At 39.0% G+C, this 20,469-nt stretch overlaps 1 protein-coding gene across 2 annotated transcripts in view; it reads right to left on the bottom strand.

Annotated features, from left to right (window-relative positions):
• Nucleotides 1–20,469, bottom strand: part of HPS5 (HPS5 biogenesis of lysosomal organelles complex 2 subunit 2) — a gene marked incomplete at both ends in the record, with an annotated part of 37,207 nt that overhangs the window by 3,666 nt on the left and 13,072 nt on the right. The window contains 13 exons of one of the 2 annotated variants that reach the window (XM_080715903.1): nt 655–761; nt 1,415–1,528; nt 2,644–2,763; nt 4,026–4,181; nt 4,596–4,716; nt 5,677–6,251; nt 6,543–6,620; nt 8,461–8,610; nt 9,877–10,000; nt 10,713–10,899; nt 12,449–12,607; nt 14,598–14,677; nt 17,416–17,504. In XM_080715903.1, coding sequence (XP_080572029.1) covers nt 655–761; nt 1,415–1,528; nt 2,644–2,763; nt 4,026–4,181; nt 4,596–4,716; nt 5,677–6,251; nt 6,543–6,620; nt 8,461–8,610; nt 9,877–10,000; nt 10,713–10,899; nt 12,449–12,607; nt 14,598–14,677; nt 17,416–17,504 — 2,060 coding nt within the window. Of the gene's footprint in view, nt 1–654; nt 762–1,414; nt 1,529–2,643; nt 2,764–4,025; nt 4,182–4,595; nt 4,717–5,676; nt 6,252–6,542; nt 6,621–8,460; nt 8,611–9,876; nt 10,001–10,712; nt 10,900–12,448; nt 12,608–14,597; nt 14,777–17,415; nt 17,505–20,469 lie in introns of both variants that reach the window. The other variant, XM_080715902.1, reaches the window with a different exon arrangement.

The raw sequence follows: 20,469 nt of genomic DNA on the forward strand, positions 1-20,469 counted from the left end.
GAACCCCTTAAAAAAAAAAAAAAGCTAAGAACAAACAAAAATAAAGAATAACAAATAGAGCTGGGGTGTAGCTCAAAGGTAGAACGCCCCTGGGTTCAATTCCCAGTACTGTAAGAAAAAAAAACTAAACTAACCAAGACCACATCTCTGAACACAGATTGGACTCTTAGACTGCAGCTCTCAGTGTGTCAAAGCCCTGGCCTTCCAACTATCATCTTACCAATGTGGGAGTGATGAAAAATTTTAAGATAAAAAAGTGCCAAAATACCTGTGAATATTAAGGGAATCTGCTTGCTGTTGCACTTTACGTTCATCCTAATAAATTCTAATTCTTGACTTTACAGTAACGCAACACGATGCAGGAAAAAGATGAACAGGAATATTGGAAACAGGCCTGGATCTGAACACCAGCTCTAGCATTTACTAGTTGCGTGACTTTGGGCCATTTAATTATCCTTCCTGGGCCTCAGTATAACATTTGGAAGGTGAAAATAATAGTAACTATCCTCAGAGTTAACATTTTATAATAAACCAAAAGGTACAGGGTAAAGATTTTTTTAATGACTCACAAATTTGGCAATTTGTTAGAATTAGATACATGATCATTAAAATGTTCCCCCAAATTCTTTAAAGTCCAGAGAGACTTTTACACACCATTGTCCCCTTCCATCAGGCTCATATCATCCAGATACACAATGTTGGTGAAGGCCTCCCTTCTTCTCTCCAGCTCCAAACAGAGAGTAAGATATCCAGGCCAGAAACTTTAGAGACCAAAGTTGAAGAAAGAAATAAGAGGTAGTGAATTTATCTGGAACTGCTTTGTCCAATACAAGAGCACCAGCCATATGTGACAATTTAATTAGAAGTAAACAAAATTTAAAAATCAGCTTTTCAGTTGGCCTATCCATATTTAAAACACTTGTTGGCAATTCAGCCTTTTATGCCCTTACTTTTTCTTCTTCTCTCACCTGATCCACCTGCCTCCTGACTCCTTTACAGATGCAAATCCTACCCAGGCTTCACAGCTTATCTCTAAAATCTCACTTTCTCTCTGAGTCCTTCACCTGTGATTCTACTGAACCTATTCAGACCTTTCTCCTCTTGGAAATCTTTTATCTATTATAACTGTTATCATACAAGATGGTGCTTAACTAAACGCTATCTACATGCCTCAGAGCTGGGGCCAGCACCTGAGCAGAGGGAATGTAGGGCAATTAGCCAGGGTCAGTCTCTCTTACACAAAATATGTGTACAAAATTTAAAAGGAAAAAGATGTTTACAATACTATCACTTAAAACAAACAGGTACATTTGCCCTTAGACAGCAAACTGAATTCCCAAGTTAAGTCCCTTAACTACAAGGTTATTCACTGAAACCATTCTGAACTTCAGCTCCTACGAAAATCTTCACTTACCCACAAGACCTACAAATGTCACTCATTTTCTCTTTGGTTGTAAAATCTGAAGGAAGTTTAATTAGATGAAGGATTAGCTGACTATAACCCCATGAAAACAAGTGTGAATGAGGCCTGTAAAGTGAAAGAAAAAAGTTGGTAAATTAAAGGAAATAAACTCTAGAAAGTGTTTATTAGTTGTTTACTAGGTTAAAAGTGCATTTGAAGCCAGGTGCAATGGTAAATGCCTGTAAACCCAGTGATTTTGGAACCTGAGGTAGGAGGATCACAAATTTTAGGCCACTCTCAGGAACTTTATTGAAACCCTGTTCCAAAATAAAATATCATAAAAGGGCTGGAGATATAGCTCAGTGGCAGAGCACCCCTAGGTTCAATCTTCAGTAGTACACACACCAAATTATGTCTAGAAATCCCTTGACAAATTTTTAGAATGAAAAAACATACACACACTATTTTCTCTCCTGATGATTAAACACAGGTTTAGCCATCAAGAGCTCTTAACATGAATCCATAAAAGAATCATAGATATCAGTTTAATTCTTTGAAGTCATGTGCAAAATTTGGTATAAATATGTTTTTGTTTGTTTGTTTTGGTGGTACTGGGAATGGAACCCTTCTACCTCTGGGCTACACTCCCAGACCTATTTTTTATATTTTATTTGGAAACAGGGTCTCTTAAGCCAGTGAGACTGACTTTGAACCTGCACGATCCTCCTTGTCTCCACCTCCCAAGCACGGGGATTACAAGCATGGGCCACTACGCCCAGCATAAATATGTATTTTTCTGAAAGGAATCATCAGGTTCTTATAGGGTCTGTGACCCAAAAAATGTTCAGAACCACTGAGAAGTACACTCAATCTCCTTACTACTATGACTTAGATCAGTCTCTTCCAGAATGTGGTATGTGAATAACCCAGTTCCATTCCAATGGAATGCAAGGGTTTCTTTCTTTCTTTTTCTTTTTTTTTCTTTTTTTTTTTTTTTTTTTTTTTGGTGGTACGGGGGTGGAACCCAGGGGCTTTTCTACCTCCGGGCTATACTCTCAGACCTATTTTTTATATTTTGGAAACAGGGTCTCACTAAGTTGTTGGGAGCCTCACTAAGTAGCTGAGGCTGGCTTTGAACCTGGGCAATCCTCCTGTCTCAGCCTCTGAAGCGTGGGGATTACAAGCGAGAGCCACCATGCCTGGCTTGAGCTTATTTCTTAGAAAGAGAATTCCTTCTATACCTGGGATATCCTTCATCATCCATAGTGCTTGTGCTCGGTGGAGCGTCATGGGACACTGCCAAAAGCAACCAATCCAGTCTTAAAGATTCTGGTTGTAGAAGAGACTCAAGGAAGGATGACCTGAGAGAAAGTTGGGGAGAAAAAAAAAAATCACATCTTCTCTGTAATGAAAAGAAACATAGCCGGGTGTGGTGGCACATGCTTGTAATTCCTGCACTTGGGAGGCGGAGACAGGAGGATCAGGCTGGTTCGAAGCCAGCCTCGCTGGCTTAAGAGACCGTGTTTCCAAATAAAAATATAAAATAGGTCTGGGAGTATAGCCCAGAGGTAGAAGGGTTTCCAGGAACCCCAGTACCACCAAAAAAGAAAAAAAGAAAAAGAAAAGAAACATAAAGCCTAGATGTGAAGTAAATTTGATTAAGGAACAATACAGTAGGTGAGATAACTTGAAAATTCCTTTCTACAACAGAACGTTAATACAGAAAAAGCCAAAGGGTCAAAAAACAAGTTACTTAATTAAATGTAAAAAACCAAATAAGTAAATAAAAAATAGGCATAGGAAAAAGAAAGGAAGAAGTTGTCCGTCTAATAACCAAATGGAAGTTTATAGGTATGGAGAGCTACGAAATGATCAATCAGCCTGTAAAGAGAAAAAGAGCTGGAGATCCACCTATAAAAATCTGGGATATCAAAAGGTAGTAGTAGCCAAACATGGTGTGCCTGTAATTCTGCTACTCTGAAGGCTGTGGCAGAAGGATCACAAGTTTGAGGACAGTCTGAACAATTCATCAAGAACCTGTCTCAGAGGATCTCGGGCTTAAGGCCAGCTGCAACAACTTAGCAAAAATTAAATAGGGCTAGGGGTTTAGCTCAGAGATAGCCACTGGGTTCAACCTCCAGTAAAGCGCGTGCGCGCACGCGCACACACACACACACACACACACACACACACACACACACACACCCCTGTCTAAAAATAAAAAGGATAAAAAGGGCTGGGGACGTAGCACCATGCTAGAGTGCTTGCCTAGCATGTGTAGGTCCTGGGTTCAATTCCCAATACCTAAAAAGAAAGAAAAGGTAGCCAGCCACCCGCTGGCAGTGACAAGAAGAAGCTTAACTGTTTTGGTCTAGGCCCTGAATCAAGGATTTACTTTTACACTGATGATCTGAGGGTCCATGAGAAGTGTAGCACATGTACATCTGTGGCGTGTGCCATGGTATGTGACAGAACAGTATAATACTACCCAATTCTTCATCTTCCACAGTAGGTGCCTCACAACAAAACTGATGGTTCACAGTAAAAGTGTTACACTGCTGATGAAAGAGAAGCAATGTCTGTGCTTCAAAAGAAAGGCAGTTTACAGATAGGCTCTCCTCACCTCTGATCTTCTGGCCTTGATCTCACCAGACTGTCTAAATAGGCCAAAAATTGAGCAGGATGATGACGACAAAGCTGCAGGACATCCGAAGGTAAAATGCATGGATAAAACTTGATTAAGGCTCGAAGGGCAGATTCCCCAAACTTCTCATACAATCTGCATTTAAAAAGAGAACCATCATAGCCGGGAGGGGTGGCGCAGGCTTATAATCCCAGAACTTGGGAGGCTGAGACAGCTACCTAGTGAGGCTCTCAGCAACTTAGTGAGACCCTGTTTCCAAATAAAATATAAAATAGGTCTGGGAGTATAGCCTGGAGGTAGAAAAGCCCCTGGGTTCCACCCTCAGTACCACAATAAATAAGTAAATAAATAAATAAATAAATAAATTATTTTAAAAAACAGAACTATTAGTCTCCAACCTCAGTGAGATAATATAACTTGTTATATTAAGTACTTACTGGAAATGAAAACAAACATGCTAATAAGAAGTTGCCCACTGTGCAATGAGTTAAACTTTAGAGACTAAGACACAAAAAGATCCATGTGCTTTAGTTCCTATAAACAACCTACCGGGATGCAAAAGCAGTCAGGAAAGGACTATCGAAAGGAACAGAATCATCTAAAAACTTAAGTCTTGTTGGTAAGTCTCCTTCTTCCATCTCCACATACGTAGGATTGGAACTTGCCATTTCTGAAAAATAAAGCATGTCCATTTCCACTCATCACTTAGCTGTAAATATTCAATTCATTAACATATCCATTTAACAACCATTAATCATACACATACTGTGTGTACCTACTATGTGCAGGGCCCAATGTTCCTTAAGTATTGAAGGAGAAACCAGAAAAAAATTACAAGATATAATCTCTACTTTAAAGAACCTTAAAATCAAATTGGGAGATAAAGCTTATTGAAATATTTAAATATGACAAAAGAAGAGATAATAAGTATATTAGTGACTCTTATTCTTGAAAAAATAAGGATCTGGGGTTTATATATGTCAACCATTCACATAAATACATACACACATACACATTCACAAACCATATATATCTACCATCAATGCGAAATTGCTCAGTTTTTTCTAGTACTCATACCCCTATTTATATTTTAGAATTGAATTTACTTAGGAGACTGAGACAAGAGGATTTTAGGTTCGCTGCCATCTTTAGCAACTTAGTGAGGTTCCTCAAAACTTAGTGAGATCCTGTTCCAAAACCCCCTCTGTTAGCTCAGAGGGGGCTCAATCTCCAGTACCACCAAAAAAAAAAAAAAAAAAAAAGGCATGTGTGGTGGTACACACTTGTAATCCCAGCATTCGAGAGGCAGAGACCAGAGGATTGCGGTTCACAAACAGCTTCAGTTACTTAGTGAGCCCCTCCGCAACTTAGTGAGACCCTGTTTCAAAATAAAGAATAAAAAATAGGGCAGGGGGTGTAGCTCAGAGGTCAAATGCCCCTGGGTTCCATCCCCAGACCTGCAAAAATAAATAAATAAAATAAAACTTAAAAAATGAGTGAAAAACAGAATGAAGGGTGGGTTGATCACAATAGAGGTGATTTTTCTACTTAAATCTTTTTCACCTCAAATTCCAAAATGCTACAGCCTTCTATATTAATTTCTACTTTGATAAAACAATTTGACTATTACCTTTCAATCCTTCAATAAAAGTATCCCAGACACAAGGGCTGTTAGGGTAACTAAGCTTGATACTCTCCTTTGCTCTTTTTAAGTCCAAGAGAAAAAAGTACTTCTTTAGGAACTGACAAGCCAGAATTTCAGAAGAGCACCATTGCAAAGTGTGGTCCACACGTCTACCAGTGCTGTTGACAGAAGAATCCAATACATGCAATTCCAAACACAACGTTGTCAACTCAGCCAGGTCCTTTTGAAGACTGTTTTCTATGGTCCATGGACAGCAAACTCGAAAAAGGTCATCTGGACGCTTCCTCAGACTAACAGAATCACATGCTGTTGGCTCAATGGTTTCTTCACTGTCTAAAGAGTCCCTTTTCTCTTTTTCATTATCTTCATCCAATATTCCCTTTTTTGACTCACTAAGCAATAACGCATCCTGGTTCAATCTCATGGGTGAAGTGCCAGTATCGGAAGTGTCCTCAAAGTCCTTCTTGGCAAATGTTTTTTCTAATTGTGGAAGCCACTCCTGTAAAACCATTCTCAGAGACTTGGGTTCAAATAAAACCAGAGGATCCAGTAGCTTGGTCCTATGTAAAAGAAGTAAGTGTAAAATGTATGTTTTGTGTATTAACAAATTATTTTTTGCTAAACAAACCTAACTAACAAAACATATTTATCTGGAATAAATGTTACTCTTGAACTCTAAATAGCAATTATCTTAGAAAGATGAAAATAGAGAAAATACTAACTTGTAGTATACTACTAATTCTTGAATTTCGGTTGCAAATGAGGCCACCTCTGTCCCAAACTCTCTCAGGACTACTAGAATGATCTTCAAACCCCCCCCCCATTCACTCTAAACTCTCATCCACACTCACATTGCTTCTGCTGTTGCTGCTGTAAGCTCTTGAAACCTGTCTTCTTCTTGTGGCTGACTGGCTACCACTTCATTCCCCCTAGAAGAGTATGAAAAATAAAAATAATATTCATGAGAGCTAGAGGATATTAGAGTTCTCTTAGACAAATACTTCTATGAGATTACTAAATGGCAGGTATTGTACTTCACGCTGCATTACCTAAAGAGCCCTTTTTCTTTTTTCATTATCTCCATCTAATATTGCATTTGTATAAGGAGAGATGCTGAAGACTGAACCCAGGAGCAGTCTTCGTATGAACTAGACCCTCAACCCTATTTTATTTCTTATTTGGAAACAGGGTCTTGATAAGTTGCAGAGGGTCTCACTAAGTTGCTGAGACTGGCCTCAAACCTGCAATTATCCTGTCTCAGCTTTTCAAGTACTGCGATTACAGACTTGCACCACAATATCTGTCTAATACTGACTTTTTTGACTCATCAAGCAATAGCACATCCTAGATTTTATAAGCCAGAGAGCATTAATAATTTATTCAAAGACATGTGCTAATCAGAAGCAGAGTTAGGTCAAGACCTAGATCCTTGATCATCTTACTCTTATTGAACATTCCTCTGATATCCCAGGAATTTGACAAGATTATAGAAGAAGAAAGGAGGAAGTACAGGGGAAAGATGGGAGAGGTGTTCAACTAGAGTCTGCTGGAGCCAGGCGTGGTGGCGCACGGTTGTAATCCCAGTACTCGGGAGGCTGAGACAGGAGGATCACAGGTTTGCAACAAGCCTCAGCTACTTAGTGAGACCCTGTTTCAAAATTAAGAAGAAACTGGGCGTGGTGGTGCATGCTTGTAATCCCAGTACTCGGGAGGCTGAGACAGGAGAGTCGCAGGTTCAAGGCCAGCCTCAACTAATTAGTGAGGGCCTCTACAACTTAGCTGAGACCCTGTTTAAAAATAAAGAATAAAAAATAAGACTGGGGGTGTAGACCAATGGTAGCATAACCCTGGGTTTAATCTCTAGTACCATAAAAAAATTGAGAATAAAATATAGGGCGGGGGTGTAGCTCAGAGGTAGAATGCCCCTGGTTCAACCCCCAGTTTTGAAAACAGTCTGTTAGAGCCAGGTTTGGGGGTACACACTTGTAATCCCAATACTTGGAAGGTTGAAATGGGAGGATTGTAGGTTCATGGCCAGCTTCAGCTACTTAGTGAGGCCCTCCGCAACTTAGTGAGATCCTATTTCTCACTAAGAATACAAATAAAGAATATAAAATTGGGCTGAGGTTATAGCTCAGAGGTAGAATGCCCAGATCCAATCCCCATACTGAAAAAAAAAATGTCTGTTGGGTAGCACACGCCTATAATCCTAGCACTTGGGAAACTGAGGCAAGAGAATTGCAAGTTCCAGGCCAGCCTCAGAAACTTAAGGAAGGCCCTGTTTCAAAATAAGAAATAAAAAGGATTGGGGATGTAGCTTGGAGATAAAATAACCCTGGGTTCAATCACCAGTATAAAAAAAATAGCTTTGTATTCATAAATTTGCTATGGATTAAAATAACTTTTTAAAACTGTGTGGAAGCTGAACATGGTGGTGCACATTTGTAATCCCAGTACTTGGGAGGCCGACACAGGAGGATCACGCAGGTTCGAAGCCAGCCTCAGCTACTTAGTGAGGATCTCAGCAACTTAGAGAGACCCTGTTTCCAAATAAAATATAAAATAGGTCTGAGAGTATAGTCCAGAGATAGGAGGCCCCTGGGTTCCATTCCCAGTACCTCAACAAAAACAACAACAAAACTGTGTGGAAAATGTGAAAATGTTAGAAACAAAATCAATCAACAGTCATACATGTGCTTTCTCCAACAGGACAAAGTCTATGCCTTTCTTCAAAGAAGCATTTAAATAGATTTGTATGCAAAGTCTTACTCAGGGTCTTCCTCTTGTGCGCAGGTAACTGAACTCACTTCCTCTTCACAGGACTGATCATCGTCTTTGGGTTCTGGTCTCACTTTCAGCTCAGGACTTGTATGAAGAGTGCCAATCTTCTCAGTAGTTTTACGCACAAAGCTAGAAACACTGGAAGTCAAACACCAAAAAACTAATGTTAAAAAAAAAAATCATGGCCGGGCATGGTGGCACACACTTGTAATCCCAGCATTTGGGATGCTGAGACAGGAGGATCATAGTTCAAAGACAGCCTCAGCTACTACTTAGTGAGGCCCTTTGCAATTCAGTGAGACCCTGTTTCAAAATAAAGAATAAAAAATAGAACTGGAGGTATAGTTCAGAGGTTGAATGTCCCTGGGTTCTATCCCAAGTACCACATACACAAAAAAAATCACTATTGACAAGAATGAAAAATTCAGTACCTAAGTTTTCAATGTTTCTATTAGTCCTAGGAAGTCAGTGTAGACTTAATAAAAAGACTGTTTATAGTAACTTTTCTAATCAACTATTATTTCATATAAAGCCCATGTGAAATTTATAGTATAATGATCCACTCTGTTCAGGAAATTTTCAACTTCCCTGAGAAACCAATAATTCAATGCTAAAGAAAAGGGCTTTAACTATAGCTGTGTCTATAAAGCTTCTATCAACTTGGGCAACATAAGCCATGTGATCATCAGCCCCATCTTAATCAGAGAATAACAAAGGATTTCTTTATGAAACTCAGCTGCTAACTAATCATAATATACCCTTCTAGACAAGCGAAATTTGTATCCAGTAAGACTCAGATAAGCAGTTCAGTAGTTGCACAAAAGTCTTTCTCAAATGCAAATGCCAGTACTGGTCTCCTGGACTACGTAAAAAGAATTCTAAAAAATTCTTAAATTCTGACTCCAAACTGAGAAAGGATAAAAAAATAACCAGTGATATATGGAAAATGTTGCCACTAGGGATGAGGAAAAAGCACATCTTAAATTTTGTTCTGAACTAGGCGTGGTGGCTCATGTCTATAATCCTAGTACTTGGGAGGCTGATACAGGAAGATGACAAGCTTGCCGCCAACCTCAGCAACTTAGCAAGGCCCTCCACAACTTAGTGAGACATTGTTTAAAAAATTAAAAATAAATGGGGCTGGGGGTGTAGCTCAGAGGCAGAATGCCCTGGGGTTAAATACTCAATATCACCAAAAAAAAAAAAAAAAATTCATTCTGTCTGGGAGAGGGAGGCCACATTTGTAACAAATAAAATATTCAGCTACTTAAACAGGTTATATGATGCAATTAATAACTTAGGAACTTTTTTCTCATTTAAAACGTCTTCCCATTCTCAGTACCAAGTATTTAATGTGACAACTCAAGTGAGAAACGAAATCAAATGACAAGAGTAAGAGTTTACCTTTCTTTGACAGCCTGAAGAGACACAAGAGGTGATGGAGAACGAAATGATAACGGAATTCCGAACGGGAGGAAAGTTTCATTCTTATCTGTCTCAAATGTCACTGGAACATGAGAAACATTGTCTAATGAGTAGGATTGGGAGAAAAGAAACAAAATCAAATCACACAGAAGTTTTTTTGGTTTGTTTTCACATGAAAGTTTTTTTAAAAAAAAAAAACTTTTTAAAAATCTGAAATGAATAAGCTGAAAGAAATGAAAGATTCAATACCAAAATCACAACTGACCCAGATACAAATGAGTGTGGAACATGGGGTTACAAGATGCACAGGATGATCCACAGAAAACACTTAGCAGGTACCTGCATTTGCCTACTAACCCTGAATCCCCACAGTCAAAAAGGAAGTTTAGAGTCTCTATTAATCTCTTCTCAACAGTTCAGTCACAGGAATACTTGAACATTGAAAGGGGAAGGCAATGGCCCCCAAAACTGTAGCAATCTTTCATTCCTGATGGAAAATAATTTGGTTAGTAAGGGTAAATGCTTTCTACTTTTTGGTTAATAGTCTTCTTTCTTATCCTTTCCAGCATTTTGATGCATGACCCAAACTAGGCATTTTATCAATGTTAGTCCAAACATGAGGTTAAAAAACAAACTAAAAATAAATACATTCTTCTAATGGCAAGCAGATCTAGAAGTATGAATAGAAAATCTATCAACATGTTAAAGATTATTCATACCTCATAGAAACTCTATGTGTAAGACAATCCTGGTAACAAGAACTCACAGAAAATAACTGCTTCTTGTAAGCAACAAACAAGTGACATATTCATCACCTTCACTTCCCTGCGGGCCACAGCCCTGATCTGGCTGGTCCTCTTCTTGATGTGAGGCAAATTCTTTCAGTCTTTCATCTTCTGAGAAGGTTTGGCTGTGAAGGGAGCAAGAGTCTTCATCTGACTGACTGCCTCTTCTACTACTAATGATACGATAAATACCAGAGTCCAAGATGCTAAAACTTTCCTAAAAATGAAAAGAATTTCAAAAAAAGAAAAATCAAAGCAAAATCTCGCTTTGTAACACAATCTAGCTTTTTCAGAAAAATCCCAACACTAAAATAGAAAGTCAGTAGCAACAATTATGGCTAAAGAAAAGATGAAGTGCCTGGCAGCTGGGTATCTCATATGTACTAATAGCATCCTGCCCTGTATTTCTATAACTTGTCTTCATAAAGTATGACAGTGAGAATGGGGATTAAATGAGATAATCTTGAACTGCAATGAGATTCATATTAGTAAGAAACATCTGAAATTATGAATTAGGCAGTTAGCTCACACCTATAAGCCCAGTATGTAGGAAGCTGAGACAAGAGGATCACAGGTTTAAGGCCAGCATCAGCAACTTAGCAAGCCCTTAAAAACTCAGTAAGACCTCATTTCAAAATAAAAAATAAAACCAAGCATGGTGGCATATACCTGTAATCCAAGTACTTGGGAGATTGAGACAGGAGGATTGCAAATTCAAAGTCAGCCTCAACAATTTAGCGAGGCTCTCAGCAACCTAGAGAGACCCTGTTTCCAAATAAGAAATAAAATTGAGCTGGGAGTATAGCTTAGAGGTAGAATGCCTCTGGGTTCAATTCCCAGTACCAAAAAAATAAAATAATAATAATTTTAAAAAGGGCTAGAGGTATAACTAGAAGATTAGAATGCCCCTGGGTTCAATCCCAAGTACCAAAAACAAAAACAAAAAGACAAGAGCAACCTAACTTGTGCTGGAAGCTATATGAGGTACATTTGGGTACAGAAACACTAAATAATGACAAAATAAAATGTGGCTTCAAAACATACCTATAAGCCAGGCATGGTGGTGCATGCGTGTAACCCCAGTACTTAGGAGGCAGAGATAGAAGGATAGCAGGTTCAAGGACAGCCTCAGCTACTAGTAATACCCTGATTCAAAATAAAAATAGGGCTGGGGATATAGCTCAGAGGTAGAATGCCCCTGGGTTCAATCCCCAGTACCACAAAACAAAAACAAAAACAATGAGAATGGGGATTAAATCTTGAGCTGCACTGAGACGCATATTACATACATTTCATACAGTTGTCCAATAGTTGAAAGAAAACTTCTCAGCTATAGTCTGGATCTTGAATATTTCCCAAAGGGCCATGTAATCTATAGCACTACTAAGAGGTGGCAGAACTTTAGAAAGTGGGCCTTAGTGGAAGGAAGTAAAGTCAAAGGGAGCGTGCCTTTAAAGGAGATATTGGGACTCGAGCCCCTTCCTGTTGCTGCTTCCCAGCCGCAGTGAGTGAGCAGCTTTGCTCCACCATGAACTCACTGCCATGATGGCTCTGCCTTGCCACAGGTCCAAAGCAACAATGCCGCATGAACAGGAACTGAAACCTGAAACTGAGCCAAAATAAATCTCTCCTCCTTACAAGACGTTTCTCTCAGGTATTTTATCATAGTGATGGAAAGCTAATATACCTTGCCTCCAAGAGATATGTAGTATGTGGAAAGGAAGACGACAGGCTTTGGGATTCTAGAGATAAATGAGAATACTTACATGTGACGAAATAGAGCTTCTTCTACTACTGCAAGCTGAATCCAAAGGTTCAAATTTTAAGATCAAGTCATCCAGTTGGGAAATTAGATCACTATAAGTTGCAAGGTCCAGTTGGGATTTCAAATGCTCCAGTTTATCTACAGTCAACGTTTTCCTTGCCTAATAAAAGGATAAGTAAAAAATCCAATGGAATAGCATATTGTTTGTAACTAAATCTATATGGAATATATTGAAAGAAGTCTAACAGAGAACTTTACAAGTACTTTAAAAAGGCTTAGGAAGCCGGGCGTGGTGGTGCACGCTTGTAATCCCTGCGCTTGGGAGGCCGAGACAGGAGGATCGCACAGATTCGAAGCCAGGCTCAGCTACTTAGTGAGAATCTCAGCAACTTAGTGAAACCCTGTTTCCAAATTAAATATAAAATAGGTCTTGGAGAATAGCCCGGAGGTAAAATGCCTCTGGGTTCCATTCCCAGTACCACCAAAAAAAAAAAAAAAAAAAAAAAAAAAAAGGCTTAGGAAGCTAGCAAAAATTGTAATCAGAATCATCTTAGGAATTAGGAATCTAATTAAGCTGGACACAGTCATGCAGGCATGTAATACTAGTACTTGGGAGAGTGAGACAGGAAGATTACAGGTTCGAGGCCAGTGCACAGTAACTTAGTGAGACACTGTTTCAAAATAAAAAGTTAGGGGTGTAGCTCAGTGACAGAATAGGTTTAATCCCCAGTGACACAATAAAAAATAGATTAATTAAGAGTTAGCATAGACTTAGGCATGGTGGCACATTCCTGTAATCCCAGTACTTGGGAGGCTGAGACAGGATGATCACAGGTCCGAGGACAGCCTCAGCAAGAAGTGAAACCCTGCCGGGCGTGGTGGCGCACGCTTGTAATCCCCGCGCTTGGGAGGCAGAGACAGGAGGATCGCGCAGGTTCGAAGCCAGCCGCGCGCGCTGGCTTAGGAGACCCTGTTTCCAAATATAAAATGTAAAAAGAGGTCTGGGAGTGTAGCCCGGAGGTAGAAGGGCTTCCAGGAACCCCAGTACCACCAAAAAAAAAAAAGAAGAAGAAGTGAAACCCTTATCAAACTTGTTTCAAAATAAAAATAAAAAATAGGGCTGAGGGTGTAGCTCAGAGGTAGGATGCTCTTGGGTTCAAGTTCCAGTACCACACACACACACACACACAAAAGTTACCATATATACAATCAACTCCTTTAAAAACAAATTCTAAAATTTAAAGGAACTTGTAAGTAAAAAAAAAAAAAAAATTTTTTTTTTTTTTTTTTTTTTTTTTGTAGTACCAGGGATTAGACCCAGGGCACTCTAACTCTAAGCTATATCGCCAGCCCTTTTAATTTTTTTTATTATGAGACAGGTCTCACACTAAATTGCCTAGGCTGACCTCAAACTTACTACCCTACCTCAGTCTCCTGAGTCACTCTGCTGGGTTACAGGCATATGCCATTGTATCTAGCTTCGATACTGTTTTTTTAATGTAAAGTACGATACCGACCCCTAGATATATCTGCTATGCTTTCTTGGAGAATCTATTACTGTAATAATTAAGGACTTATTTTATTTATTTATTTATTTATTTATTTATTTATTTATTTATTTTGTGTGTGTGGTACTGGGGGTGGAACCCAGAGGCTTTCTACCTCTGGGCTATACTCCCAGACCTATTTTTTATATTTTATTTAGAAACGGTCTCACTAAGTTGCTGAGAGCCTCACTAAGTAGCTGAGGCTGGCTTTGTTTTTTTTTGGTTTTTTTTTTTTTGGTGGTACTGGGGTCCCTGGAAGCCCTTCTACCTCCAGGCTACACTCCCAGACCGATTTTTACATTTTTATTTGTAAGCAGGGTCTCCTAAGCCAGCACGCGTGGCTGGCTTCGAACCTGCGCGATCCTCCTGTCTCTGCCTCCCAAGCGCGGGGATTACAAGCGTGCGCCACCACGCCCGGCATGAGGCTGGCTTTGAACCTGTGCAATCCTCCTGTCTCAGCCTCCCAAGGGTGGGGATTACAAGCGTGTGCCACCACGCCCAGCTGAAGGGCTAATTTTAAAAAGCAGCTTTTTGAGACAATTCTGCAAGCTAGGATGGTTTTACCACCCAATGATGAACATGTCAATGTAAGTTCTGACTCACTTTACTGGCAATAATGGAATTTTGGAAAAGACAGCAGGTGCGAGCAGCCAGGTCCCATAGGCCTCTTCTTAGCAGGCGTTCCACACAGCGCTCCACAGACAACAGGGAAAAATGTGAGACTTTCCCATTTAGATGCAAACAGAACAGCTCATTTTTGCAGACAGCCACATCCTGAATATCTACAGAAACCACAGGGGTGAGCATATATGACGTTAACCAAATACACCTTTTTCATTTTTATAAGGGATAAAATTGTCCTAACAAATCCACTTCTTAAATATGATTTGGCTTGATTCAATTTTTTTTCTTTATATACTTGTATTTCAATGAAGAAACCATATTTCAGACATAATTCTAAAAAAAAATCAGGAATAAAAGAGATGGAGAAAGAACCACATTTCTCTGGTTCGAAATCCTGTATTTAAAATGTTATTTTCAGCCGGGTATGGGGTACACGTTTGTAATCCCAGCATTCGGAAGGCTGAGACTAGAGGATCATGGTTCGTGGACAGCCTGGCGAACAGCATCAGCTACTTAGTGAGGCCCTCTGCAACTTAGTGAGACCTTTTCAAAGTAAAGAATTAAAAATAGGGCAGAGGTTGTAGCTTGAAGTCAGATCCCCTGGGTTCCAACCCCAGACCCACAACAAATAAATAAATTAATTAAATTAAATGTCATTTTCTGGGACAAGCAATTGGGAGTGTAAAAGACAGTGATCTACATTAGAAGCCAGACTACAATGTTCCAGAGAGTTACAACCTGGTTGCTCAATGAACGGATTTCAATACCTCACGTGAATCAATAAACAATTCATGAGGAAATATCCATCTTGGCAAAACATCTTGAAAAGCCTTAAACTAGTTTTCAAGGGACACCTTAAGAAACTTAATCCATAAGAACTCAGTACTGATGAGATCAGCAAGTAATGCTTTCTTGTTCTTGCCCCTTTTTTTTTTTTACAAAGTATAAAAAGACCCAAAAAGTCAACCTATTCTCTACTAAGCAGCAATGCTAAAAAAGCTACATTTCCCCATTTCTGATTTTAACCAAAAGAATATAGAGATTAAGTTTCTTTCTCTGCCTTACTTAACAACGGCTCTTGTTCCCTCAAGGAATTTTTTTTTTTTTTTTTTTTTTTGCCATGCCTAGGACTGAACCCCAGACCTGGCACCTGCCAGGCAAGCAGCTCTACCACTGAGCTACATCCCTAGTTCCCTCAAGGAGTTCTTGAAATTCTCACTGTAACCACCTCTCTGGAATCAGCAGAAGTTCTACTTCCCTCTGGAATCCCCTCTCACAGCCCATAGCAATTATATTTCTTCCTGTTTTAACATATTTCTTGTCTTTAACTATTAAAGACACGAAATGGAAGTGAAAGCAAGACTGCTAACAGGAATAAAGCCTCAGGGCAAATGGAGGGGAAAATTAACCCTTTTGTTCCTTAGCAGTGGTTACAAATATTTAAGAATAAAAACTGTATTCAAAATTACCTTTGAAAAATAAATGCACAAGCCAAGCGTGGTGGCACACACTTGTAATTCCAGCATTCAGAAGGCTAAGACCAGAGGATCAAGGTTCATGGCCAGCCTCAGTTACTTAGTGAGGTCCTTTGCAACTCAGTGAGACACTGTTTCAAAATAAAGAATTAAAAATAGGGCAGGGGCTGTAGCTCAGAGGTCGAATGCCCCTGGGTTCCATCCCCAGACCCGCAAAAAAAAAAAAAAAAAAAAAAAGGGCTGGGGTGTAGCTCAGAAGTAGAATGTCCCTGGGTTCCATTCCCAGTGCCGCAAAAAACAAATAAATAAATAAATAAATAAATGCACAGGCATGTTTAGGAAGTACCTTACAATGGGATGTATCTATGACCTTAATCTTCAAAAGAAATGTTACCTATTCTTTTTATTTATTTATTTATGTATTTATGTATTTATTTATTTAATTTTTTTATTATTATTATTATTATTATTATTATTATTATTATTATTATTATTATTGGTGGTACTGGGGTTCCTGGAAGCCCTTCTACTTCTGGGCTATGCTCCCAGACCTATTTTATACTTTTTTAAAATTTGGAAACAGGGTCTCTTAAGCCAGCACGGCCGGCTTCGAACCTGTGCGATCCTCCTGTCTCCGCCTCCCAGGTTGGGGGATTATAAGCGTGGGCCACCACACCCGACCAAATGTTACCTATTCTATTTTTAACTTCTTACACTGCAAGATAATCCTCTTATAATAATTTCACAAGCAATTATGAGATTAAAAATTACAGAGTGTATTCATTTCGAGTCACCCCCCCATGCCATTTTGGCATGGGACTGTATTTCTATTTTCTGTATTTCTATCTTTCTAATAAACTTCTTTAAATCTTAAAAAAAAAAAATTACATAAACCAGACTTGATGGTACACACTTATAATCCCAGTACTTGGGAAGTTTCTAGCCAGCCTCCAATTTAGTGAAACCATTTCAGAAAAAAAAAAAAAAAAATACCTGGGCCAAGCGTAGTGGTACACACTTGTAATCCCAGTACTTAGGAGGCTGAGACAGGAAGATCACAGGTTCACAGCCAGCCTCAGCTACTTAGTGAGGTTCTCTGCAACTTAGTGAGACCCTGTTTCAAAATAAAAAATAGGGCTGAGGGTATATCTCAGAAATAGAACATCCCTGGGTTCAATCTCTAGTAACAGACACACACAAAAAAAATAAATAATACATAGAATAAAATAGGACTGGGGTAAAATGTGCCCTGGTTCAACCCTCAGTGCAAAAAAAAAAAAAAAAAAAAAAAAATATATATATATATATATATATATAATTACCTTTGACTTCACTCCAAAGAAGAACTTGAACATTTTGAGGAATGATAATATAAATGCCTTTTTCTGTCCAAGTCAGTACACAATGCTCACTGCAAGAGAAAAATGGAGTTTAATAGAGAAAATCAGAGTTTACTAGGAAACAGAAGCTTATGATATAATTCTCTAAATTAAGATCCTCTCATTAGCCATTAAAGTAAAATCAGACCAGTACAAAGAAAATACAATACTAATCCAACTACTCAAATCTTAACATCTCCTATCTGCAAAGGTCACTTAAAATAAAAAAGCATAAAATGATGCCAAATTGGGAAAATTCAAACACATACACCAAATATCTTCTAGAAAACAAAAAGCCTGGGGATGACTTACCTGACATTTATTAAAGTAGTTAAACTTCCCATATTAAATACGATAGGGGCTCATTTAAAAAAAGACTAACATTTTACCACCAATCACTGCTCTAGTTAATCAGTTTTAGGAATGGTAATATCTTGACTTTGTTAGTTGTATAGGTGTCAAAAGATTGAGGATGGCTGGTCAACTATTTTCCAGGATATTTTTCAAGGGCTCTACCTAACCTATATTAACTAACTTTGCAGCTCATCAAGGTAAAAGAGTTATTCTTATTTTATAAAAAAAAAAGAACTGAATCTCAGAGAGATGAAATAATATGCCCAAGGCCATTCAGCTTGAAGGCAAAAGAGTCCATTTATACCAAAAGCTGGGCACAGTGGTGCATGTAATCCCAGTACTTGCGAGGCTGAGAATGAAGGTTCACAGGTTCAGAATCAATCTCAGTGATTTAGCAAGACTCTCAGAAATCTAGCAAGACTCTGTTTAAAAATAAAAAATAAAAAGGACTGGAAATATAACTCTAATGTAGAATGCCCTGGGACACTGTACTTCCTTGGTTCTTCACGTGCCTCTCCAGTACTCTGGTTCTCTCCATGTCTGCTTATACTTTTTATACCATTTACTTAGATGAGTATATCTCATACTTCTCATTTATTTTTCCAAGACTGCTATTAATTTTACATATCACTGATATATATGTAATTTGGGATATTCCCCAACTTACAAAGTTTCCACTGTAGCTACCACTCAGGGATCAGAAGTTCTACTTCCCTCTGGGATCTTCTCTCACAGCCCATAGCAATTATGTTTCTTCCTGTACTCAATCTATTTTGTCAACCCACTCACATGGTACTCAGTCACAAATGGCACTGCTACAACTCTTACTTTTTGTTAAATTTTTTTAGAAATAACCACATTTCACCAGGCGTGGTGGCGCACGCTTATAATCCCCACGCTTGGGAGGCGGAGACAGGAGGATCGTGCAGGTTCAAAGCCAGCCGCGCTGGCTTAAGAGACCCTGTCTCCAAATAAAAATATAAAATAGGTCTGGGAGTGTAACCCGGAGGTAGAAAGGTAGAAGGGTTTCCAGGAACCCCAGTACCACCAAAAAAAGAAGAAAAAAAAGAAATAACCACATTTCTCCAACCAATTATAATATTGAAAACAGGAGCCTTTTTTTTTGGGGGGGGGGGATACTGCGTATTGTACCCAGAAACATTCTACCACTGAGCCACATTCCTGACAGTTTTGTTTCTTTATTTTAAGGGCCTCACAATTTGCTTAAGCTGGCTTCCTATCTAATCCTCCCAAATTGCTAAGATAACAGGTATGTGCCACTATGCCAATCATATTTTTTTCTTTATGACCCCCACAGTACTAAAAATCGTTCCATGTGGCTATGAAACTAAGTGTGGTATTATACAGGATTTGAGTCCTTATACAAATATTAAACATTTTGTCAATATGAAAGACACTGGAAAGTAATCTTTGTCATGAAGACAGAAGAAAAAGTCAGAATCCTAGTCCAAAGTAAGTAAAATTGGGAAGGCTGTCTTTTGTGTGTGTGTGTGTGTGTGTGTGTGTGGATTTGGAGATGGAACCCAGGGGCATTCAACCTTCGAGCTACATCCCCTGCCCTTTTTAAAAAATTATTTATTTATTTATTTATTTATTTATTTATTTATTTACAGTTCTGGGGATGGAACCATGGAACCCAGGGGCATTCTACCTCTGAGCTACACCCTCTGCCCTATTTTTTTTTTACTATTTATTTATTTATTTGGTGGTACTGGGGGTAGAACTCAGGAGCTTTCTACATCCGGGCTATACTCCCAGCCCTATCTTATATTTTATTTGGAAACAGGGTCTCACTAATTTACTGAGCGCCTCACTAAGTAGCGGAGGCTGGCTTGAACCTGTGTGATCTTCCCGTCTCAGCCTCCCAAGCACGGGGATTACAAGCGTGCACCACCATGTCCCGCTTTATTCTTTATTTTGAAACTGGGTCTCACTGAGTTGCAGAGGGCTTCACTAAGTAGCTGAGACTGTCTGTGAACCGCAATCCTCCGGTCTCAGCCTCCCAAATGCTGGGATTACAAGCATGCGCCACCACGCCTGGCTAATTCTTTATTTTTAAAACAGGGTCTCACTAAATTCCGGAGGGCCTCACTAAGTAGCTGAGGCTGCCCATGAACCGCGATCCTCCAGTCTCAGCCTCCCAAATGCTGGGATTACAAGCGTGCGCCACCACGCCCAGCAGGAATGCTGTCTTTAAGAGCCAGAGGAGAAAATGCAAAAGGGTCCCTGAGTAAGATATATAAGAACATGACTTTTATATTAAATTTGATATTCAGCTTAGAAGAGTCATAGGAGTAGTATTTTAGATTAAGTGGAGGGTCTAAGAGCTGATACTTGTAATTTATATATTCCTCATCCCCTTATTCTTCACTGATAATAAATAAACTAAGATATGAACCTAACAGCTCTGTTTAAAAAGTCAAGGAAAAATGATGCCAATGTACCAAAAATACATAGTACAGAAGAATGACCTTTTGTGAGATTTGTAGTTTGTGCCAGTAAACACAAGTGTACAAATGAGAAAAAAATAAATAGGAACAAAAAGAAGCACTCTTATCCATGTCTTTCAAAAAAGTCTTCATTGAATTAGCTATTATTTAGAGCCTTCCATGTGACCAGCAG

Source organism: Muscardinus avellanarius (genome assembly GCF_963383645.1).
Source record: "Muscardinus avellanarius genome assembly, chromosome: 1".
NCBI lineage: Eukaryota > Metazoa > Chordata > Mammalia > Rodentia > Gliridae > Muscardinus > Muscardinus avellanarius.